Below are 24,524 nucleotides of genomic sequence, written 5' to 3'. Positions count from 1 at the left end.
CCATCAGACACATGCTAAGCTTGGTATCAGGGTCCCAGGGAGCCCTGCCCACCAGTCTGGAATCTGGAGGCCTGGCACCCCCAGGCTGCACCCAGGCCAAAACGCTTCTGCCCCAGCCTCTGGGTAGAGGCCACGTTCTTGGAAACTGAGGCAATCTGGGAAGGGGAGGGAGGGGGACCAGCGGGGCAAAGGCCAAGCAGCCATCGGGAGCCTGATACCAAACTCCCACAGCCCCGTTTCCACAAGGCCAGGAGTCACCCTGCCGAGGGTCCAATACCTTACTGGTACACTGCCTAACTGTATTGATTAGCTCCTGGATAACCAGGTCGACACATTTCAGACAGGGCTCTTTCAGCTTGACGACCTGCTTTTTCACAATGGCCTCGAATGCCAAGTCCGGGGTGAAGAGCCCGGTCCTAAAACCATCCGTACCCGGGGAGGGGGCAGGGAGATAAGTCAGAGAGAAACAAAGCACGGTCAGCGATTTCATAGGCACGGGCTGGGTTCCCGAGAGAGCCAAGGTTGCAGCAAGTCTGGGGGTCGGACGCCCGCGTCCGCTACCTGGAACCCCCCCAGGGCGATGTGAGGATCCCACGGCGACACAAGCGTGGAGGGCGGGAGCAAAACGGTGGGGACCCAGGAGGAGTCCGGGGCACCCATGACGGGGACAAACGCTGGGGCTCCTGCAATCGTGCCTTGGGTCTGACTTCCTCCCCACCCCCCAGGGCAAATCTGCAGTGAGCTTTCCGACTTGGCTGACCACGGTAACTGGGCCCTTTAACCCGTGTTTAACCCAAGGGCAGCGGACAGCCGCAGGGCTTACGACAGATCCACACAGAACTAAGCACATCCACCCTCGAGTGCCTTTGGAGACCCAGAGGGAGAGACTGACAGCTACTGCAAACCATCCCAGAGCCCTCTCCAGGCCCCCCCAGTTGGGGCACCCCAAGGATTGTGGGGACTGACTCGCTGCAGGGTGGCACCATGGAGGTGAAGGGAACACGGCGCCTCCCCCCGTGGAACTTGCCTGACTCCGTGGATATTCTTAATGGCGTAGCTGATCTCCCGTCTTAAGTCCTTCTCGTCGAACTCCATCTGAGAAGAGACAAACCAAACACATGCAAGGAGGTGCCTGAGGCACCGCCACATCAGGTCTGTAGCGAGGGAATGTCACCTCCTGTGTACCATTTACATTCACAGGGCAGAATGTTTAATTGGTCAGAATTTTCAAGAACATTAAAACTCAGTTTCAGCAAGGATGCTCTGAAACTAACACTCTTGCTCTCTTGGAAGGAAAATCAACTCAAACTTTCTTCCGGGCTATGTGACAGTAAAAATCAAAACATACCTACACTGTCACAAGGTCGTTTTTAAGAGCTCTAGGAATTTATCTTGAGGAATTAATCAAGGATTAGCTACATTCACAAAACCAGCCATAACTGCTGAAAAATGTGCAAAGAACCTAAATGCCGCGAAATGGGAGACTGGTTAAATGAACGATGGGACAGTCATAAAATAAGATAGTGCTCTGCCATTGACAACGCATGAAATGTATCTACTAGTTTGGAAAGATGGCAAATCATTTGAAAAAAAAAAAAGAATACAAAGGTGCATAATTAATTTTTTTAAAAATACATATGCACACACTGGTGTGGATGAATATATGTACTGTGTTTGTGGACGCAGGGAGGCTTTTTGCCTGCATTTGCACAGAAATAATTCTCAAAGGACACACATCCAGGTGCTAAGAGGCGTTGTCTGTAGGTGTTAGGATTATGGGTGTTTTTTTCCTTTTAGCTGTTGCTCTTCTATTGAAAAGAACATGACTGGTTTTTACAAAGATGGCACGTGCTCACTGTAAAAAAGTATAAAACTTCAAGCAATTAAAACAAAAAGAAAACCTCCAATCCCAGCACCCAGAGCTGACATTTTGTGAATATTCTTGCAGGTCTGTCTCTGCAAAAAGACACACATCTAGACATGCGTGTATGATTTCATATGAAGGATGTTGTAACTATCACCTGTATGTTCTGTTGTACATGCTGGCTCCATAATCTGCTTTCTCCCTTTCAACCACATGCTGGGGACATTTTCCCGTGTGAGTTTACCTATATTTTCTATGTACTTTGCAAAGAACATGTATTCAGAGGAAGAAAATGGAACTTTTCCTACAGCTCTGCTGGAAATCTCTAAGCTCAGGGAAGGAGGCCCGGGCCTGGAAGTGGGAGCTCGAGACCTCGTGGCCTGGGAGGAGGCCGGGTTCAAGGTGGGCTGAGCAGAAGGGTCAAGGCTGACCAGAGGGCCTGGCCGGGCAGCGCTACCTTCACCAGCTCGAAGGGAAACCGCTCGTGGAAGATGCGATTGATCCGGGCACCCCCGGAGAGCTCTAGCGTGTCCACTTGGTCTCCGGAGCCCTCGATCCTCTTTTCGAAGTCCACCCCAAACTGCTGGACCATCCTATGAGGAAACAGAAGACCCGAAGGTCAAAGCAGAGGTTTTAACACAGCTCCGGAATTACGTCCCTGGTCAAGCCGTGGCTTACTTTCCTCCGCAGTGAAAGCACTGTATCCTAACCACTAGGCCACCAGGGAACGCCCATCTTTTTATTTTTTAGCAGCAAAACCAGACAAAATCCAGGAGCAGCCAGTGGCAAGCACTTGCTACACACCAGGCCCGCTCTATAGGCCTGCTACGACTATTCATTCATTGAGTTGGGGGCTCGGGGGGGGGCAGTTATTACTCCCATTTTGCAGATGGCAAGAGGGAGGTGCGGGGTGTGTGTCGGGGGTCACAGTTTAGCCATCTCTGCCCTGAGGTTTGGCCTGATCCAGCAGGACCATAACGTGAAAAGGGAGCCCCTGCACACAATTCAGGTGGCTTCCACTGGTTCCCGCCACCTCCCAGTCTGTTTGGGTCAGGACTCCACCACTGATGGGCTGAGAGGCCTTGGACAGGTGGCTCTGCCCTCTGAGCCTCAGTTTCTTCATCTGCAAAGTGGGTTGGTTGTAACAGCACTTCCACACAGGGTCACTGTAATAAGGATTTAAGGAGTTTCTAGATTTCATCAACTCAAAGCAGGCATTGGTCCCCAAATGCACTAATGGCCCTGGACACCCCCCAAAAAGAAAAATGTTGCCAATTAATGGTAACTCATCTGAATCATCTGGTTTGAGAAGTTAAAAAAAAATTTTTTTAAGTGCACACCTAATTGATGAAATGTGGTAAACGCCACGCGTGGCCCCTTAGAATCCAGCCCAGCCCTTAAAAAAAAAGTGTCTCAGAGTATTGCTGATTAGTGCTGTGAAGAAGTGAACAGTAAAGAACCAAGATATTTATCAGTGTTTTGGTCTTCTTTAGCATTTCTAATTGTTTTCCCCAGTCCCTTGCACTGTCTGTCTGAATCATTTCCTCATTTCCATTCCCCCAATTCTGGATCTCCTCAAGTACTGTGTGGAGGTTCCCCAGAAGAGGAGCTGCTCCAATCGGGACCAGCCCCGCACTGGGCTGGCAGCAGGGAGCTGGCAGTTCCCTGGCACAGAGAAGCCCGGCTCTTACGGGCAAATACAGCTGATGCCTGCAAGCTGCCAGGGCGGCCAGCCTCGGCCACCAATGGATGGGGTTCTTCCAGAACACCCAGGGGGTCACGCACAGGGCGTCCCAGATCCCCAGAAGCTCTCTGCCCACGTGAAGCAGACAGCGCCCACGCTTGACTTCCTTCCCAGAGACACAAAAAGGCCTACGTTAATGCTGCACCTGGAATGGGGACCTTGAACGGTGGCCAAATCAGGGCCAAGGTCGTAAAAGGCTGAGCACTACAGCAAGGAGAGAGTACGGAGCAGGGAGTGGTTTAGGCAGCGGGATGAAGACCACGCCAGCTGCCGCCAGACTCAGAAGGGAAAAGACGCAGCACGCGTGAGCATCAGCCTCCCAGGGGCCCTGGAGTCCGCGCTGCACGCAGAGAGCATACTTACCAAGTGTCATGAGTTAAATTGTGTCCCCCCCAAAATTCATGTTGATGTCCTGACCTCCAGGACCTCAGAATGTGATCTTATTTGGAAACAAGAGTCTTTGCAGATGTCATTAGTTAAGATGGGGTCATACTGGAGAAGGGTGGGCCCCTAAGCCACTGTGACTGGTGTCCTTAGAAAAAGGGGAAATTTGGACACACAACACAGGGAGAACGGCATGTGAAGATAAGACAGAGATTGGGAACCCCAAAGTTGCCAGCAAGCCACTCGAAGTCCACAGAAGAAAGCAACCCTGCCAACACCCTGATTTTGGACACTCAGTGTACATAACTATGAGACGATACATTTCTTTTTCTTTCTTTCTTTCTTTTTTTTTTTTTTGGACACACTGCGGGGCTTGTGGGATCTTACTTCTCTGACCAGGGATTGAACCCAAGCCCTCGGCAGTGAGAGCACAGAGTCCTAACCACTGGACCGCCAGGGAATTCCCAATAAACTTCTATTTCAGTTTAAGCCACCCAGTTCGTGGTACTTTGCTGCAGCCACAGCAAATAAATACACCAAGGTACAGGGCAGGTAAGATATCTAAAACTGACCAGCGGTCCCTAGAGATGAATGGTCCTGAGTTTAGAGCCACAACTGCACGTCTAGGGAACGTGCATTCCTGATCCTAGTTCTAGAAGGAGAGAGATCCAGGCACAAAACACAAAAGCTGAGGGACAAGGGCTGGTTTGAAAAATGTCCCCGATCACCTCTGCTTGGGGAAAAAAACCTGCCAGGGTTTTAAGTGATCTGTGTTCTATGCACAGGATGGAGCTGAGGTGAAGGTCATTGTATAACTTGGTTCCCCGACATGGAGCAAGGACCAAGCTGTGCCTGGGAGGAAAAAGCTCGACCCAGAACAATCGATCATGGTAACGAGGATGATTAAAGTAGACAGTTAGCTTTCCTATCACTGGCTCCAAGTGAGCCACATACCATATATACCTGTGTGGGACCTGAGGGGGTGCCCAGAACGAGGCCGGGAGGGCCAGCGGGCATGGGGCCCCCTGGAGGCCACGGAAGCGCTACTGATTCAAATTCAAGTTCTCCTCAAGCTAGTGATCCCTCTTTTAGGAGTCTGCCCTGCGGGAATCCTCGCTTGTGAGCTCAACAATGAATTTGAGAAGCATCTATCGAAGAAGCAAAAAAATACCCGGATGTCCCCTATGGGCATGGGGTCACGGGAAGAGCGTATGGGATACTCCAGGCGGCCGTGGGAAATGGAAGGCTCTCGATGCCACTTCCATCAGCTGCGAGACAGCAGAACTGGGGGCTAGTCTGATGCCACTGTTCTCATTCTCTGGTAAGACAAGAGCCTGGAGACAGGAACCGTGGTGCAGAGGAGGGAGGGGAAGTTTTCACCCTCTGTACACGTGAAGGCAGTCAATTTTATAATAAAGGCCGAGGAGGAGGTCACGCAACAAGCCATTCAAAGGGACGCCCGCCAGCAGGGAAGGAAGAAGCAAGGGCCTCTGCTGACTGCTGGTCTGTGTGGCCCACAGCCTGCAGGAGGATCTGGGATTGCAGATAAGACGCTAAAGAAGGAACACCAGCCCTCGCTGAGGGGCCGCAGATGATAGCAGTGCACCTCGGCTGTGATGTCAAAACCACCCGGGCCCGGGCCGGGCCTCAGGGCACTGGTGAAAGATGACACGAACCTTGGGGGATGGGTGCTGTCGTGGAGGGTGTCCCCTGGCCCGCCCCGCCAAGGGCCCCAAAAGCGTCTTCACAAGATTCCCCAATGGCCACGTGACGTTGAGAGCCGCTGCGGGCTGCGGTCGTCATTTTAGGGGCGAAGAAAATGAGGCTCAGAGGGGTGTGGCCACCTGCCTGTGGTTGCCCATCAGGCCCAGGTTTAGCCCCAGGCCGTGGCCTCTGCAGCACGCGCTACACCAGATCTCCTAAAGCCTGCAAGGGGCCAGCGCTGGCGCTGCAGAAAGCTTTTCGGAATGGGCTGAGGCCGTCTGATGTTAAAAGCATTCTCACCCCCGATCCAACCAGTGTGCAGTGCCACTTGGCAGAGAGGGTAGGGGGACGTCAGGGCTATAACGGCCACACAGGACAGTGTCCCTCTGGGAGGGGTCTTGTACGCGGCACCATCTGCCATCTGAGGTGCCAAGGAGCTTCTGGATCCCATTCTAGCCAAGCCAGCTAAGGGTCCCCGGCAGGGCAGACACCTGGAGTGCGGAGGCAGGAGAAGACCCGGGTGAGAAGCTGAGATCACGGGGCACACCCACTCCTCCGACTCACAGCTGGGTGGCTGCCGGGAGCACCTTCTTAGAGTCAGGGTGAGGATTCCAAGAAAGCAAGCAGAAGTAGCTGACGCATGGCTCGGCTCCCTCCCCCCATGTCTGTCCTCCCTGCAGCCGCCAGAGGGCGCCCGTGAATTCCTGAGTCAGGCCACGTCCTGCCAATGCTCAGAACCCTCCATGGCTCCCACCTCAGAGCAAAAACCAAAGCCCTCCCCATGGTCTACAAGGCCCTGTAGGCTCTACCCTGTTCCCTCCCCGCCCTCCCTTCCTCCCACTCTCCCCTCGCTCACTCTGCTCCAGCCATATGGGCCTTCTCCGACATGCTGGATGAAATCCTGCCTCAGGGCCTTTGCACTGGCCGGGCCCCCAACCCCAGGACTCTGCGTGGCCCCCTTCCTCACCTCTTCAGGTCTCTTCCCGACTCTCACTGTCTCAGGGGGGCCTTCACTGGCCACTTTATTTTAAATGGCACCTCTATAACTACCCTGGCACTCTCTAGCCCCTTCCCTACTTCGATACTTGGCCATTTCACAGAGTACACATGTTCTCATCTACTTATCTTGCCTCATCCTTTCCCCCCTCCCCGTTCTGAGCATATGGTGTGTCTGCCCAGCACACTGGGGAGACCCCAGTGCTCAAGACACGGCCTAGCACACAGGGGGCTCTGGCCAAGTGTTTGTTGAACGAACAGACGGACGGATGAGTGGGGGAGCCTGAGGCCAGGTGGAGGCCCCGGAGCGCCAGGCGGGGGGAGGGGCACATACTGCAGCAGGGCTTTGGTCTTGCGCGTGGGGTCGTCGGGCCGGAAGTTCTTGTACTCCTCCACCTCCTTCTCCAGGGACAGCAGCTGGCTCTGCAGCTTGCTACGCAGGGCCGGCAGTGACTCCCGGATGTGGTTGGTCAGTTGCTGCAGGAGAGAGGCTAGAGGTCAGAGGTCAGCACAGGCAGGATGCTGAGAAGGGGCGGGCCCGCTCCACCCCCAGCCTCGAGGGTCCAACAGAAACATCCAGCTGGAGTCACACTGGCGTGAGAGGCAGGGAGAGGTGGCGCAGCTCCGTCCACAGCTCGAGATGCTGCAAAAAGCCCACGGGGCCTTGGGAGGGCAGATCAACCAGGCTGTCACACCAAAGAGTACACGCAACTGTTCGCAAGGACCAGGCAGCAGGACCCAAGTGCTGACTGGGAACAGCCTCCCACAAGTGCCGCTCGGTGGGGGGGGGAAAAAAAAGCCTAGAAGCCAACGCAGGACCCAGGTACAGAAGGACTGTCAGACGGGCGATGGTGCATCCACACTGCAGAATGCTGGGGGAACGTACAGATACGGGGACGGGCCCTACAAACTACAACAGAAACAGTTTGCCAAAAAAGGCACGGAAGACACCTATGATGTGCTCCCCTCTGTAAAGACGGGGAGAAAGTAAGAACACATTTTCATTTGCACAAACAGAGTGAAGGATGGTTCACAAGAGAAGGGCAGAATGGACCAGGTGGGTGGAAGGACCCTTCCCTGCAGCCCCCTTCTCCTCTATTGTTCTGCCTTTTGTTTTTGTTTTGTTTTGTTTTGTTTTTTGCGGTACGCGGACCTCTCACTGTTGTGGCCTCTCCCATTGCGGAGCACAGGCTCCGGACGCGCAGGCTCAGCGGCCACGGCTCACGGGCCCAGCCGCTCCGCGGCATGTGGGATCTTCCTGGACCGGGGCACAAACCCGTGTCTCCTGCATCGGCAGGCGGACTCTCAACCACTGCGCCACCAGGGAAGCCCTATTGTTCTGCCTTTGAACCACGGGGATTTGTTCCTTATTCACAAATTTTAAAAGGGGGCAGCAGTGCAGAAAAAGTTAGGCAATGAGCCTCAAGATGGGTCGTTCAAGAAAAAGCTAGTTACAGAGCAGTGGGTAAATATCTTAACTGTTCAGGTGGTGAAAAGGAAGGCGGAAAAGGAAAAGAAGGAAAAGAGAAGCAGGAGGAAAAGGAAGGCTGGCGGTACAGACACATCAGTGTCTAGCGTCTCGAGAAGGAAGCCCAGGAAGTGGTGACACTGGCCGCCTCAGGGGAAGAGAGCCATCGCGGGATGGGAGGAAATGGGACATTCACTATATTTGCACTGTCTGACTTTTTTTAATGCTATGATAAAAGAGAAAGAGAGAAGGGAAGAAAAGAATAATAGCCATGACATCAGCTAAAACCCACAAAGTGCAAAGCAGTGTTTTGTGGCCACATCTGTCCTACAAGACAAAAGAAATGACAAACTCTCCATCAAGCTAGAAAAAAACACATGAAGGAGCCTCACACTCCGCGGAATAAATCTGATGGTCACCCCAAAGCCCTATGTGAGCTGGGGCCCCTCCCTGTGGGAGCTGCAGGTCCCTAAGGGTGGCAGTCCACTCCGGCCCCCGACAGCATCCTGGGGCGTTACAGTGGCCCCATTTAGCTCGTGAGGCAAAGGAGGGGTGGGGGGACCAGGATGTGGAGCTGGGCTGCTCACCTGCGGCTCTCAGAGGGGGCCCCAGGCACTTGCAGGGAGTTTTACTTCCCTTCCTCTGCCTCCACCCCCTGCCCAGGCAGACCGCTGCTTCCTTTCCTGGAGGGCCCCTCCCACCAGACACTTACTTCCCTCTTTGTTCTGCTGAGCTGCCTGCTCTGCCTTCCTGCTCTGCGCCAGCTCTCTTCCCGGCCCCATCACTGCCTAACACTCGACTGTGCCTCTACCTGGTGCCCCCACCTGGTGCCCCCAATTAGAAACATCCCTTCCCTAAGGACAGGGCCCAGCTCCCACGTTGCCACTGTGTCCCACTGCAGTCATGAAGGACTCAGGCTGTCGGGCCCTGCCCCATCCGAGATGCTACCATATAGCACTGAGGGGGAATTCCTCGTAACCCCGGGGCCACTAAGGACCACACTGCCTGCTAAGATATAGCTACATAATCCCACATGAGGGATTTTACTCTCGTAGAAAGTGGCACACATGCAAAATGATGTTACTAAACAGCAGCCTTTTACTGACTAGGAACATTAGAAACCAGCCTTCCAAAAAGAGCCTGCTTAAACAGACTAAGACCCATGTGTTCAGGGACTACTACAGGGCCACGAAAAAGAGTGAGGAAGCTTTTTCTGTAGGGACAGAGCTCCAGGAGATACTGCTGAGCAAAAAAAAAAAAAAAAAACAAAAACCAAGGGGCGGTTATCCATGACTATGCAAGAAAGAGAAATGTGATTCTCAAAAGTCCTTTTTGCTTTTATGAACAGAAAGAAACTCAGGTGGTGTTAACAGTGGTGCCCTAGGGGTGGGAAGCAGGGGCAGATGGGGGTGCTTCACTATATACTTTTTTTTTTTTCTGCGGTACGCGGGCCTCTCACTGTTGTGGCCTCTCCCGTTGCGGAGCACAGGCTCCGGACGCGCAGGCCCAGCGGCCATGGCCCACGGGCCCAGCCGCTCCGCGGCATGTGGGATCCTCCCGGACCGGGGCACGAACCCGTGTCCCCTGCATCGGCAGGCGGACTCCCAACCACTGCGCCACCAGGGAAGCCCCCCCACTATATACTTATAAACACTGGGTTTTTTTATGAGCCCTGTGAATATACTACCTGTGGGAAAAAATAACACTAGAAAAGCAGTGAGATACCAGAGTTGCTGGCATTTGCTCTGTGCTGCATTTCACGGAGCAGACGCCAGCCCTGGGGGCAGGGATGCGGATGATTCCCGCCTGATGGATGGGGAGGCTCGGAGAGGCGGGGCTGGGCTTTGCACCAAGGAAGGCCAGACTCCGAAGTCCTCCCACTTGGCTACTGTCGAGCGCTGCTAGCCACCCGGTGTTGGTTCAGGCGAGGCATTCGTAACCCAGGTCATCAGTGTCAGGAACTGTATGCAAACTTCTGGGTACGTGACTAAGTAATTACGGTGGTAATTAAAATAATGGTAATAAACAACAGGGTCCTACTGTATAGCCCAGGGAACTGTAGTCAATATCCTGTGACAGACCATAATGGAAAAGAATATGAAAAAGAACATATATATGTATAACTGAACCACTTTGCTGTACAGCAGAAATTAACCCAACATTGTAAAGCGACTATATACCTCAATAAAATTTTTTTAAAAAATAAAAATAAAATAATGGTAACAATAGTAGTGATGGTAATAAGAGTACCAGTACAGACTTACTGAACACCCACTCTTCTCCAGGCCCTGAGTCAAATGTTCACTGAACGCATTTTGCTAAAACAAGTGCTGCTCTAGACCAAGGCCAATGGCGCTGTGCATGGCAGCTGTTGTGCAGTGCGCAGCCTGAGCAACTGCACAAAACACTTGCCGTACCTGATTCAGAGTCTTCTGCAGGTGTGGGGTGCCCATGCGGTCTGCCATGTGCCGGTAGGCCGGGTGGGAGAGGAAGAACTTCCTCTCCGCCGCCAGCGCTGCGCGGATGTCCTTCTTGCCCTCAATGTCCTTCTGGCTGCGGTTCACCACGCCAATGTAGCCTGTGGGGAGAGAGGGTCAGGTCAGGGCAGTGCCAGGCAAGCCAAGGAGCCCAGATGTCCCCTTTTTTCCACGGGACCGGGCAGTGTGCGGGTGTAGACATGGATCTTGCCCTATAAGTCACTCACAGAGGAGGCGACAAGCCATACGCATTACTCAGAAGCAACACGGGGAATGCAAACACCGAGTACAGTCCTGAAAAGCAACGCCAAGTGTTTGGAGGAAGAAGTTATATTCAGCATGGTGTGAGAGGCTGGACAGAGAAAAGGTCTGGAGAAGATGAATTCCACAATCCGAGCTTTAGAAACGGAAAAAAAAACCTTCAAAATTAAGGGCAATGGGGGACAGCTAATCTTGCTGGATATTAATACCTATTCTACACTGTGCCACAGTGAAAAACAGGAACCAACCTAAGCGTCCAACAAATGGGGTCTGAGTAATGGTCCATGTACCCCCATAGGAGGGACCCCACGGGAGCTTTTACAGTCATCTTGAAGAGTATTCGCCTTCAAGGGAATGTTCACAGGGACACATTCTGCTATTTTGCTAAGTGAAATGGAAAAGCAGGTCACCAGGCGGTGTGGCGCTGGAGAGCTGGCGTTCCAAACCAGCTCCGCCACCTGCCAGCTTTGCGAGCTGGGGCAAGGGATTTAGCCTCTCGGTGCCTCCGTTTCTTCATCCATAAAATGGGGATGAGCACAGAGCCACTGCATTGGATTGTTACGGGGATTAAATGGGTTCTTCCACACCAACAGTGCAGAACCGTGCCTGATATGTAACAGGTACTTAATACAGGTTTGCTATTCTCATTTTACTGAAAATAAAAATACTTGGGCTACTCTTGTCAGAATATCTGAAACTAAACTTAAACACGAGCCTCATCAGCCTCTGTCTAGATCAAATGACTGGTTTATAGGGAACTACAATGGCCAGATCCCAAGTGAAGCAGTACAGATAAAGGGGCCGGAGGAGGAGCTGTTTGAACAGAATCGTAGGTATTTATGTGTCAAATGATAGGATGCCGAGGATTTGCTTCGTGATCCCCCAAGGGAGGAAAGAACAACAGGAGAGGATATTGGGGACATTGAAGGTTAGCTGTATGTGATTAGCAGCGAGGCTGGGCCAGTGGTTCTCCTTGCACTTTTCTCTCCACTCGAGAGAATATCTGAAAGCAAGTATTGAACATTAAGAAAAGTTACAAACCCTCGGGACCTCCTGGGAAGGAGAACCACAGAGTATTAAATAGGGGGACAAGCTGCGCTGTGGATGATTTGTTTCCTTCTTCTGGACACTTGTTTTCTGTTGCCAAAGTGAGTAGGCATTCACTGTGTAACTGAAAAATGCACGCAAATCAGAAGAAAAAGCTACCTGTGTTCACTCGGGCAGAAAAAAAGAAGAAAGGCTCTACAATGGAACAGAAAAGCAGTTACTTCTGGGCAGTGGGGAAATGGGATGGTGAATGTATCTGTGAGCATTTGCTGGGGTTTCAGTAAAGATAACAAAAACAAATCATTTTCCAAAAGCAAAGGTGCACCAGCTCTCCTGCTGCTCGAGCCCACCCATCTTGCCTGCCCTCCCCTGCCCTGTAGCTCCCAGGCCCTCCCGGGCCGCACCTCTTCTCAAGGGGAGCAGCTTGTTCTCCAGGATGTCCCTGGCGTCAGTGCCTTCGTCCATTAGGTCGAGCTTGGTGATGACGCCGATGGTCCGCAGGCCTGAAAAGAGCACAGGGGTCAGAGGGCACCATGAGGAAGGAGCACGGGCTGGCGACCCCGGGCCACCTGGGGCCCAGCTGGATCCCCCCACTTCCAGGCCATGTGACCTGGGACAAACCATAACATCACCTGCCTGGACCCTAGTTTCCCTCATGTCAAATGAAGGCAGTAACGCACCAATCTCAGGGGGTCGTCCATGAGGATAAACCTGGCATGTGGCCAATGTTCAATCAATAAATGCTGGCTACCGTCATCACTGGTACGACCAGCGACGGTGTCTTGCTGCAGCATCAGGGGGCAACCTCATCGAACTTGGACCCCAGGTCAGAATCTCCATGCTGTGCTCTCTGAGTGGCATGCAACGTAACACACTAACCCGTGACAATTCTTTCTAGGGTTACCTCTCATCTGAATGGCCAAAATTCCACACTGGAAACCACCCCATGGAATTCCTCTTCGTCCCAAGTTGCCCAGAATCGAGGGAACCCTGCAGATCGATCAACTAACTGCCCATGCTGGTGCCTGAGGGCCCCTCTGTTCTAGCCATGCATGTGGTGTGTGTGTGTGTGTGTGTGTGTGTGCGCGCGCGCGTGTGTGTGTGTGCAAGCACCCACAAAGCTTGGGGAGGGTAGAGGCAGCCCAAGGTAGAGAGATATGACTGGGGAGGGGGTCTGGGGGCAACTACTTTATTAGAAATGTCCCATCTCACTGAAGCACTGTTCCTAAAAGCTCAGAAACAACCCAAATGTTCAAGAACAAAACAAAGACAGCAGTGGGCTGCATGGTGGATGGCTATGGACCTATGTCCCTGTGGTAATAGGCAAACACACACCACTACAGAAAAATAAGGAAAGACCATCCCATTTCTAAAAATGTAACTTTACGTGGAAGAACAAACTCTGAAAGAATATTTGCCAAGTGTGGCCACCAGTATCTGCAGGGGGAGAGGAGCCGTCACATGTTAGGTCCTACATTTTACAATGGTGACATTTTGGGGATAATTATCAGGAATACTTTCAAAGTTAGAAAGCCACTTTTTTCTGGAAGAATGCCAGCATCAAGTTCACTTAACTGTTTTCAAGCACACATCCTCACTGCCTGATCTAGCCTCTGCAGTCACGGTCACACACTATTTCCTGGGACTGGACTAGGGGGACAGGAAGGCTTGAGCGGGGCGCTGTGGGCAGGGGTGGCCCCACCCAGGAAAGCACACCTGGATGACCCTGGGGAAGAGCTGCCAGAGCCCTGAGCTTTGAGGAGCTCACAGTCCCGGCGGGAAAGGAGCCCCCTTCGCCGACTGTCCCCCAGGCCTACAAACTAGGGAGCGTGAGCAACAGAGCCTGTCTCCCCCAACTCCACACTGGTCCCCAACTCCTTCCAAAACACTGTGGGATCCAGGCAGTCAGCGGACAATTTGGAGAATGTATTTCGGTATGTGTCGTACTCTGCTAACCCCCCGCCGCTCTCAGAGCACACCCAGCTCCCCACCGCAGTCCATGGGGCCTGCTCGACTGGCCCTGGCCCCTCTCAGCCCTCGCTCCCGCGCCCTCCCTTTAGCTCACTCTGCTCTGGCCACACCGGCCCCCCTGCTGTGTCCTGGGCACCCCCGCTCTTTAGCACCCACTGTCCATTTTCCTGGGTTTTGCCTCTTTTTCTCATTCTGATCTTGCCCAGAACCTCACATCTTCAGAGGCCCGTGACTGCACCCCCTTCCACCCCAGCCTCTCTCAGTGGGTTCTATTTCCATCCAGTGCTTACCACTACCAGAAGTTATTCCACTTGCTTATTTCCAGTGGGGGATTCTGTCGCTCCCACTGGAATATCAGCTCGCTGGTGGCAGGGGGCCCCTCTCAACTTTGTCCCGTGCCGGGTTCCCAAGGCCGAAACAGAGCCCGGCATGTAGCCGGGGCTTAACTGACATTTACTGAACGAAGGCCCTGGGCCAGAGATGCCCCAGTCTCCACCACTCTCTCCTGCCCCAACTGGCTTCATTAACTCGTCATCCTTTCATCTTCCCTGCCAGACCCCCCGAACAGTGATGGAGAGACCTCCAGTCCTCTTGACAGCTCTACAAGTTAGGACCGCTGTTGCCATTTCGACAGGAGGGACCAAACCTCGGGGAGGAAGAGGAACTTCTAGAGGTGGGATTCGGACTCGCATCTGTGTCCAAGGAGGGCTGCCCTCTTCCCACCCCCCTGGACTAGCTTTCTGCACAGGCGAAGCAGGGACCAGCTTTCCAAGGAGCAATGCCAACTGCCACACACTGGCCTCCCAAGGGATGCCCCCCGGAACTGCTGGCCCTCATGGGAAATTCTGTGTCCCAGGCCTTTTCCTGGGGAGGCTGTGAGCCAAAGAGAATGCCAGTGACGTGGAATCGAGGATGTGGGGCAAGTCGTGATGCTCCAAGGCGCCGGGAAGAGGGAGCTGCTGCCGTGGGGCTCGGGGGGGTACCTTGGGGGTCGACCTCCTTGGCCAGCTTGAGGGCATCCGAGTTGGCCAGGTCCATGTTGGCGGGCGTCACGGCGAGGATGAGGCTGCTCTCCCGGCTGATGAACTGCAGGACCATGTCCTTGATCTGGTACTCAATGTCTGGGGGCTGGTCCCCCACAGGCACCTTGGTGATGCCCGGGAGGTCGATGAGGGTCAGGTTCAACACTGGGAGGGAAAGCAGAGGGAGAGGCTGTCAGAGCCAGGGCAAGGGAGGCACGCACAGCCCTGCAGGGACCTGGCCCACTTCTCCAAGTGCTGGGGGTCAGGCCTCAGGATTTCTCCTGCGCTCCAACTGGATCCCCCCACCTTTTGACCCCATAACTCCCTCCTAGGAATCCCATCTTACAGACACCCTCCTGTACTCTATTTCAGTGAGACAACTTTGTTTCTTTAATGAAGTGACTACTTTTTTTTACTGAAATATAGTTGAAATACAATATTATATAAGTTACAGGTATATAATATAGTGATTCACAATTTTTTAAGGTTATACTCCATTTACAGTTATTATCAGCGACACAGTTTTAAATCTGGACATTTGCGTTTGCAGACTAGAATTATTCTCAATGGCTGAATAAATTTCAGCCCATCGATTCAGCCAATACCAAGGAACTATTAAAAACAAAAAGATGATACTCCGGTAAGAAACACACTCTTGAGATGCACTCATACAAAAAAGAGGCATCAACGACTTTTATACCATGCTACGATTTGAGTAAAAGTTGTGAAACACACATGCACAATATATACATACATGTTCATAACTGCCCACATAGGCATGATGTATCATTTCAAGAACATGAAATATATTTGTAATTTGGGGGGGCAAGGTAGGTTTTCGCTGGATATACCCTTTTATAACTTGAATATGAGCCATGTACAGGCATCATTTGTTCAAAAATAAATAAACTGGGAATTCCCTGGCGGTCCAGTGGTTAGAACTCTGCACTTTCACTGCCGAAGGCGTGGGTTCAATCCCTGGTTGGGGAAGTAATATCCTGCAAGCCACATGGCACGGCCAATAAATAAATAAATAAACGCATCACAAAGAACCCATACTGAGGTGTTAGGAGTCAGCTGCGATATTCACCAAATACCATTTAAGTTAGCAATCCATGCCTCTGGGTCAGAGGGTATACATGGCTACAGGCTGCTTGCTTTGTTTAAATGATGCAGTTTTAAAATCGGGACGTTATGCAGAAAAATCTGGCTCTCTGGCTCCTCTTGAAGAACCAGAAGACCTGGCTGCCTTGGGCTGGCATCACTGTGTGGCCACCATTCACCTGGGAGCCGAGCCGTGGCTGCCCCTTTAAAAGGAGCGTACGAGCTGCAATTCACCCCAGACTCCACCATTCCTGACAGTCTCCCTGGCATGCTGTTTTTCTTAGAGCTGAGATCAGACGTGGGAAGATACGGATCCAGAGGGCTGTGTTGTGTGTAAAGAGAAATGGGAGGGGCCCTATTCTTGAGAGTGAGGCCGACCCGACCCGTGACCCGCGGAGTCAGCCTTCCGCTGCCCCCGTATGTGAGGGGTCCCTGTTGCCTACCATGTGGTGAGTAGACCCGCAGGTTGATGGGCACTGGGGAGATGCCTTTGTTGGTCCCCGTGACCCTGTCGGTCTCGGCTTCAATCTCCTGCCGGACTTCATCAAAGTCTGTAAACTTTTTGGACTTGCAGTGCAAAAACTCGGCATATTCTGAAGAGGGAAGAAAGATGCTCAAATGAGAAAGAGAAGCGGTCTCGCTGTGCGCGGGGGAACAGAGGGCCTTCTGGGACAGGTGCTTTGCCAAGCAGAGCAAGTGAAGAATCAGTTACAGGCCTTCCAGGAATCTGGGGAGCAACAGATTAATTCTCTTGACAAGTATTTGAGGGGGGCCCTCCTATAGACCATGCCCCCCTTCTAGACCTCAGGGATTCCACAAGGTACAAAACTGGCAAAAATCCTGACTCTGTGGAACGGACATTTTCATGAAACATTTTGCAAAACAACACGTCATGACATATTATGAGTATAAAAAAAAATCAAAACCAAAACAAAGGGCTTTCCCTGGTGCTGCAGTGGTTAAGAGTCCGCCTGCCGATGCAGGGGACACGGGTTCGTGCCCCGGTCCGGGAAGATCCCACATGCCGCGGAGCGGCTGGGCCCGTGAGCCATGGCCGCTGAGTCTGCGCGTCCGGAGCCTGCGCTCCACAACAGCAGTGAGGCCATGCTGTGGCCAACAGCAGAGGCCACAGCAGTGAGGCCCGCGTACAGCAAAAACAAAACAAAACAAAACAAAAAAAAACCCCACAAAAAACAAAAGACAACAACCAACAGGTGGATGTGACCAGCACTTATCCTTTTTTTCTGATGAACAGGATACGAAGGATAAGCATGCATCACCCAGAGTGCAGTGATGTACGTTTGACGAAGCTTCTGCTTCGGTTTTATATTACATGAGATGGTCCTGGGTCGTGATGCAGAATCTCAGTCAAAAGGGCCGCAAGCCGCTGCCCTGGTGGGGTCCTGAGCCGCCAGCTCCCTCTAGCCAGGTGAGATCCCCGGTGCATGTCCCTGGGACTCACTGTCCTCCTTCCCCAAGGCACCCGCACAGGATGGGGAACAGGCAGCACCACTGGCCTCACCAAAGCCCATCTCGCTGCCCCTCCTCCCCTCCTGGCTGTTCATGGGGCCCCCCAACCTAGACGTGAACCCCTCAAGAGAAAAGCTTTCTGGCTTCTTCAGGCCTTCTGAGCCCGGGGTGTCTGAAAGCCGTTACTGACACTGAGATGAAGGGAAATAAAAGTGACTAACGACAGTGCTGGTCCTACCATCAAGGCAGAGAAATCCAAAGCACAATGTGGATAAAGCAGGAAGAAAAAACGTTCATCGCAGGACACAGGTGCTGAGTCTACAGGCATTCGCTGTACAATTCCTGACTTTTCCATGCGTTTGAATTTTCACAGTATATGTTGGGGATGGGGGACCTTCTAGGCCCAGAGAGCATGGCTCCTGCAAGTGATGCTAAAAAGAGGGAAGTAAGTCTCACTGGCAAACAGCCTAAAGAACTGGTCCATGGCAGAGATGCAAAGATGTTGCAAACAGCGTTGTAGCGCTGTTTCTCACGGTAAAAGACTAGAAATTGCCTCAATGTCCACCAGGAGGAGACCTGGCTACATAAATCACAGCACAGTGTTACCATCAGCTGCAGCAGAAGAAAGGAGGGAGAAAGACCCCTGAGACAGAGAAAGGCCAGGCAGGTGAGGAATCTCTACCCAGACGTGGAACACAGCAGACAGAAATGAATGCAAAGAGGTTCGCCATCCCATCACCATAACCAAACAAACTATGGCCAACAGTCAGGCCTTGCTTGCTCTGGCCAGGCCCTGCATGTGGTCCCATTTGCTCCTCACAAGTGAGCACCTTAGCAGGTAGGCACCTCCATAGTGCCCATATCACAGACAGGGAAACTGAGGCCAGAGAGGTGACACAAGCTGGCTCAAGCTCAGTGGCGGAGCTGGGATTTGGAGTTCAGATAATCTGTCTCCAGATGGCGGCTCTCGAGTCACATGGCCTCTGTGAGGCCACAGACAGGCTCTTCACCTCTCTAACCTCTGCTGCGGGGGTCAGGGGGACTCCGCGCTCAGATCACTGAGGATCTTACCCAATGTGGGCGCTGGCCACTCGGGAGCAGGGCAATGAAGACGCTGGCTGGAGGGTACAGGACCAACCACCCCAACCCCTTCAGCTGACCCAGTTCCCAAGGACGGTCGTGCTCCAGCCCTCCACAGGGACAAGAGGAAATACTCCACTGCTCTTCCTGCAGCAGCCACCAAAAATGGAACAGTCCTCCAACCCACACAGAAAACCTCAGCTCTCTTCCGGCTCAAGGCCCTGGACTCAGCACTTGCAAGGTACCATCCCCCTTCCTAGAGTGCAGGGGAATGGAGGATGGGAAAGGGGCTGCGGACCAGGACACAGGCCCTGTCCCTTGCAAACCTCTGCCCTGCCAGGCCGGCCTGCCTGTTGCCTCTTCCAGGGAGCCTTCCCTGACTCCATGCCACCTGGAACCCCACTGTGCATCTTGGACCTCCTCCCCTGGCAGAGCCAGGTCACCCTGGATTGTGTTCATGGGACCAGGACCTGCCAGCTGTAGCCTCCCAGAGCCTAGTGTGTGTGGCAGCCTTCCCTTCTGCCAGACCCTTTGTGCCTTTGTGTGACTGAAAGATGTGCAGGAGATGGTGCTGGAGAGCCACAACTTCTTCCCCAGAGGGTCAGTGGACAGCAGAAGCCATACCCTCTGTGCCTAACAGGAAGGTCAAGGATTCCGCCAGGCCCATCCCTCACAACCTGCCTTCTTTACTGGGCTCCTCGTCACTTCGGAACCATGGGCTAGATTCCAGGCTCATACCAACTAAGAAAGGTTCTGCCAACCCTCCTTCCTCTCCGCCCACAAGCACTGACCCTCTTAAAGCCAGACCTCAGCCTCTGCTCCTTGAAACCCTCCACAGCTCCCACCCCACCCCAATAAAAGCCAGTCTTGGGACTTCCCTGGCGGTCCAGGGGTGAAGATTCCGCGCTTCCAATGCAAAGGGTGCAGGTTCGATCCCCGGTCTGGGAACTAAGATCCCACAAGCCACACGGTGCGGCCCCCACCCCCAAAAAAAGAGCTGAAGTCTTCACCACATGTCACTATAAAATTTCCTTCCCCCCAGCTTCTGACCCCAACTCCCTCCCCTCCAGCTACACTGGCTTGCCTGGTTTCTCACACTCCAAGCCCTCCACTCCTGCCTCAGGGCCTTTGCACTGACTCTTCTCTCTACCTACAGATACCCTTACAGGTCCCTCCCTCTCCCCCTCTAGGTTTCTGCTTGAATGTCACCTCTCCTTCTCCATGAGGCCTGCTCTGACCCCAAAGTGAGATGACAAACCTCCTCAGTCTCTTTCCCCCTTCCCTTCCTTAGGATCGTCCAAGTACCTGCCACCTTCTAATATGGTTTACCTGGTCAGCCTATGTATTTTCTCTGATCCCCAGGAGAAGGTCCGCCCCACGGGGCAGGGATCTGAATCTGTGTTGTTCTGTGTCCCTGGGGCACAGTACTCTGAGCACACAGTAGGTGCGCTGTAATTACGTTTACAACTAAAATGACTGCCGGAAAGGTAGCATGGTCCCTGCTCCAGCTTCCGTGAGGTGGCCCAGCACCACCACGGCCACCAAGCTGGATATACGGGAGACTAGACAGGAACAGGGTCTGATGGGACCACCTGCTATCTCCCCCTCCCTCCCTCCTTCCCAATGCACTTCTTGACGGCACAGGTCCAGCCCAGAGCCAGGGTCCTGGTCTGACGAGGAAGATGGACTCGGCACAAGCATGTCACAGCAAGTGCCAGAGGCGCTCAGAAGAGAGACTCAACGTACCAGGAACTAGGAGGCGTCTCCTGGAGGGGCGGCCTGCCCGACTCAGCCCTGGCCTACCTCACGGCCGCGTGATCTTTCTGAAGTGGACACCTTTCCCCATGCCCTGAGGATGCTCTGGACACAGGGGAGTCTACAGGAGATGGAGAGAAGGTGGGGGGGATGCCCACTGGCCAGGCTCCCCCTCTGTGTCTCAGTATCCCCGTGAGGAAAATTAAAATATGACATGGGCTTCCCTGGTGGCGCAGTGGTTGAGAGTCTGCCTGCTGATGCAGGGGACGCGGGTTCGTGCCCTGGTCCGGGAAGATCCCGCATGCCGCGGAGCAGCTGGGCCCGTGAGCCATGGCCGCTGAGCCTGCGCGTCCGGAGCCTGTGCTCCGCAACGGGAGAGGCCACAGCAGTGAGAGGCCTGCGTACCGCCAAAAAAAGAAAAGAAAAAAAAAAAAGAAAAATAGGCGGAGTGTTTAGCCTGGGTTTCCACAGCCCTGTAAGTGCTTGGATGGGGGAGGTGATTTTTTTTAACGATGTACGGTCTCAAAGAATAATTCAGGGGCCTTGAGGCTGAGCTACGGGCCTGCAATGCCTGGAGAGCGCCCTCTCAACTCATCCCCAGCAGCCCAGGTCGAGCCACCACCAGCTCTGCCTGCCCTGGTCCCCGGACCCCGCTGCATCCATCCCCAGAGCAGCTGCAGCGTTTTCAAACCTTCCTTTCCTTGTGCTCAGATAACAAAGCCAGTCCCTCAGGTCCCTGGGCCCTGCCACAGCATTTCGACGGCCACACAGGCACCCCACTGGAGCCCGGCAGCAGGCTTCCCTGGAAGGAGGGCCAGCCACATGTGATCAGTCCCCGGAGGCTCCACGGGACCAGCCCAGGGCACAGCAGGAGTCAAGGATAAAGCGGGCCCTCGGCGAGCAGCTGAGCTGCCAACTCCGAAGAGCCAGCCACCCTTAGCCACTGCAGGGCATCCCACCCGCGTCCCATGGGGTCAGTGAACGCACTTGCAGTTTTTTTCTAAAAGGAGGTTCTGCCCTCCGCCCAGGACTTGTTCCCTGCCTCCTTCAGGTCTTGGCTCTAAACAACGCTGCTTGGGGAGGCCCACCCAGACCAGCCGGCCCTTCGCGGCACTCCTCACACTGACCCACCATGTGCTTGTGTGTCCCCTGCTAAAGTCAGAGCTGCAAGAAGGGACTGCGAGGGACTTGGTTTTGGTCTTTGTACTCCACGGTGCCTGGTGCATAGTAACTGCTTAATAAAACTTAATTACTAGGTGGCCTGTTACAAAGCATTAGGTGGCGAAGTGTAGGAGGACTTCCCCCACCCCATGACTCCCATGTGGGTCCCCATTGTGTTCAGTAGCCAACACCCCGCCTCGGGCATCTCCCAGGCATGCCCTTCAAGAAGGTGCCCTCAGGACTTCCCTGGTGGTCCAGTGGTTAGGACTCTGCGCTTCCACTGCAGGGGGCCCGGGTTCAAGCCCTGGTCGGGGAACTAAGATCCCATAAGCCGAGTGGCGCGCCCCCCCAAAAAAAAAGAAAAAAGAAAAAGGACCAAGGATATAGAAAGAAGAAAAAGATAGGAGAGATGTGTATTAAGAAGAAAACATTTACTGGATATCTTTAAGAATACGGGGGCTTCCCTGGTGGCGCAGTGGTTAAGAATCCACCTGCCAAAAAAATAAAAAAAAAAAAAAAAAAAAAAAAAAAAAGAATCCACCTGCCAATGCAGGGGACACGGGTTTGAGCCCTGGTCCGGGAAGATCCCACGTGCCGCAGAGCAACTAAGCCCGTGCGCCACAACTACTGAGCCTGCACTCTAGAGACCACAAGCCACAACTACTGAGCCCGTGTGCCACAACTACTGAAGCCCACACGCCTAGAGCCCGTGCTCCGAAACAAAAGAAGCCACTGCAACGAGAAGCATGTGCCCACAATGAAGAGGAGCCCCCGCTTGCCGCAACTAGAAAAAGCCCACGTGCAGCAACGAAGACCCAATGCAGCCAAAAATAAATAAAATCAATAAATTGATAAGGAAAAAAAAATACAGAATGCTTAAACTTGATAAAGCATTAAAAAAACGAATTTTTTAAAAAAACAGCCCCTTTTTAAAAATTTTTTAAAAAAACAGGCCTGGAGAACACAAGTCAGGCACCACAGCACGACTTGGGGAGGTGACAGGAAGATGAGAGGGAGGTGGGAGCGCCTCAGTTTCCCCACAGTGAAACAGGACAACACAGAGCCCAGGGTTAGCGATGTGATAAAGCAATCAAACAGTGCCAGGCCCAGAGACAGCATGCAGATAGCTCAGCTGCCGGGCTTAGGGCAACTTCCGATGCTCCCTGGGGTTTCGGTGCTTCAGGGGTGTGTGTGTGTGACGGTTCTGTCCTGACCTTTGGGAGCACGTCCCATCCCTTCTCCATTCTCAACCCAACGAAGAGCAGAACAACCAGGCCGACCCCGGGCAGCGGAGATGGGGGTCTGCCTTCCCCAACCTGTCAACAAGCATGCTGGTCTGGCCGACACAGCCCAGGAGGAACAACCTGGGGCTCAGAGACACCTGGGCGACCCTGCGCACCACACAACCGAAGGGATCCAGACTTGAGGAACTCTTCAGAGCTTTCAGCTGAGCAGGAAGGGGGCAAAGCCCGTGGCATCTCCGAGTCTGTGTGGTCCTCAACCCACCCCCCCCACCCCCAGATCTGAGACAAGTCGTGAACACCTCCCATCCTAGGACACGTTCTGGCCACTGGGAAGGTATGACATTACGATTTATAATAAGAAATATGTATTTGGTCTTCCCTCCACTTCTGACACAGAGCTTCTAAAATCCTTGGAATGTTCTAGTGATAAGAGTGATATTCATAATAAGCCCCTCTCAGTCATACCTAAGTTTATGTTAATGAGGTGACGTGGAATGCACCTAAGGATGGGGGCTGGTTATCAGGGAAACCAGCCAGCTGTGATTAGAAGGTTGGAAACTTCAGTCCCACCCCTTGACCTCCGGGGAGGAAACAGAGGCTGAAGGTTGAATCAAGCACTAATGGGAATGATTTAATCAACCATTCCCTACATCCTCCAGAAAGCCCCAAAAGGATGGCGTTCAGAGAGCTTCCAGGTTGGTGAGCAGGTGCAGGGACCGAGGGAGCAGCGAGCTCGGAGAGGGCGCAGAAGCTCCTTGTCCCTTCCGCATAACTTGCCTCATGCATCTCTTCCACCTGGCTCTTCCTGAGTTATACATATCTTTTTATAATAAACCGGGAATCTGGGGAGTAAAATGTTTCTCTGAGTTCTGTGGACCACTCTGGAAAATCGATTGAACCCAAGGAGGGGCTCACAGGAACCTCTGATCTGGAGTCGGGCGGTCAGAAGCACAGGTGACAGCTTGGACCTGGGATCGGCATCTGAAGCAGGTACGGGGGTACAGTCTGGTGAGACTGACCCCTTGACCTGTGGGATGTGATGCTGCCTCCAGGTAGGGAGTGTCAGAACTGAGTTAAACTGGAGCACACCGGACCAGTGTCCACTGACAACTGGAGAACTGGCTGTTGGTGTGGGAAAAAACACACACTGGAGAAGGTGACAGTGCCAGCCTGCCATCCTGACCGGCTCCCACCTGACCCTCACCAGCTCCCAGCTTGGTTTCCTTATGCAGACACAAGCCCACACCCCGACCGTGGCAGGGTCTATAGGCTTTATAGAAAGGGCCCTGCCAGGGCCAGGCTGGCCAGGGAAAGGTGCTGCACACACAGTCGTGGATACTCTCCCACGGGAGAGAAGGAGCCCAGCAGCCGCCCTTAAGAGCATGGCTAGCCACCTGTCCCATGATGACGGAGCACCTACTGGGTGCCAGGCCCCATGCTGGGCACAGGGGAGAGCGATGGACAAAGCAGGTCAGCGGCCCTGCTCTGGTGGCACTGATGTTGAGGCACGGGGAGAGAGAGAGAGAGACCATCAAGAAAATACGAGGGGGGCTTCCCTGGGGACACAGTGGTAAGAGTCTGCCTGCCAATGCACGGGACACAGCTTCAAGCCCTGGTCCGGGAAGATCCCACATGCTGCGGAGCAACTAAGCCCGTGTGGCACAACTACTGAAGCCTGCGTGCCCTAGAGCCCACGTGCCGCAACTACTGAGCCCGCGTGCCTAGAGCCCGTGCTCAGCGGCAAGAGAAGTCACCGCAATGAGAAGCCCGCG

The 24,524-nt window shown here is 53.4% G+C and overlaps 1 protein-coding gene and 1 non-coding gene across 10 annotated transcripts in view; one reads left to right on the top strand and one right to left on the bottom strand.

The window, feature by feature from the left end:
* The window catches only part of DNM2 (dynamin 2), a 93,447-nt gene that overhangs the window by 30,195 nt on the left and 38,728 nt on the right, over positions 1 to 24,524 (bottom strand). For 5 of the 9 annotated variants that reach the window (XM_060007757.1, XM_060007748.1, XM_060007751.1 and 2 more), the window contains exons 3-9: positions 16,486 to 16,635; positions 14,900 to 15,103; positions 12,350 to 12,448; positions 10,578 to 10,738; positions 7,027 to 7,169; positions 2,322 to 2,457; positions 1,028 to 1,095 (exon numbers count right to left, since the gene is read on the bottom strand). In XM_060007757.1, coding sequence (XP_059863740.1) covers positions 1,028 to 1,095; positions 2,322 to 2,457; positions 7,027 to 7,169; positions 10,578 to 10,738; positions 12,350 to 12,448; positions 14,900 to 15,103; positions 16,486 to 16,635 — 961 coding nt within the window. Of the gene's footprint in view, positions 1 to 277; positions 417 to 1,027; positions 1,096 to 2,321; positions 2,458 to 7,026; positions 7,170 to 10,577; positions 10,739 to 12,349; positions 12,449 to 14,899; positions 15,104 to 16,485; positions 16,636 to 24,524 lie in introns of all 9 variants that reach the window. The other 4 variants (XM_060007756.1, XM_060007750.1, XM_060007752.1 and 1 more) reach the window with 1 other exon arrangement.
* On the top strand, positions 21,752 to 21,824 carry TRNAG-UCC (transfer RNA glycine (anticodon UCC)). Its single transcript has one exon. It is a non-coding gene; the product is annotated as a tRNA-Gly (tRNA).

Source organism: Delphinus delphis, chromosome 3 (assembly GCF_949987515.2).
Source record: "Delphinus delphis chromosome 3, mDelDel1.2, whole genome shotgun sequence".
In the NCBI taxonomy this organism is placed as follows: domain Eukaryota; kingdom Metazoa; phylum Chordata; class Mammalia; order Artiodactyla; family Delphinidae; genus Delphinus; species Delphinus delphis.
The sequence above is the reverse complement of the archived record's forward strand: the minus strand, read 5'-3'. Positions and strand labels throughout refer to the sequence as shown.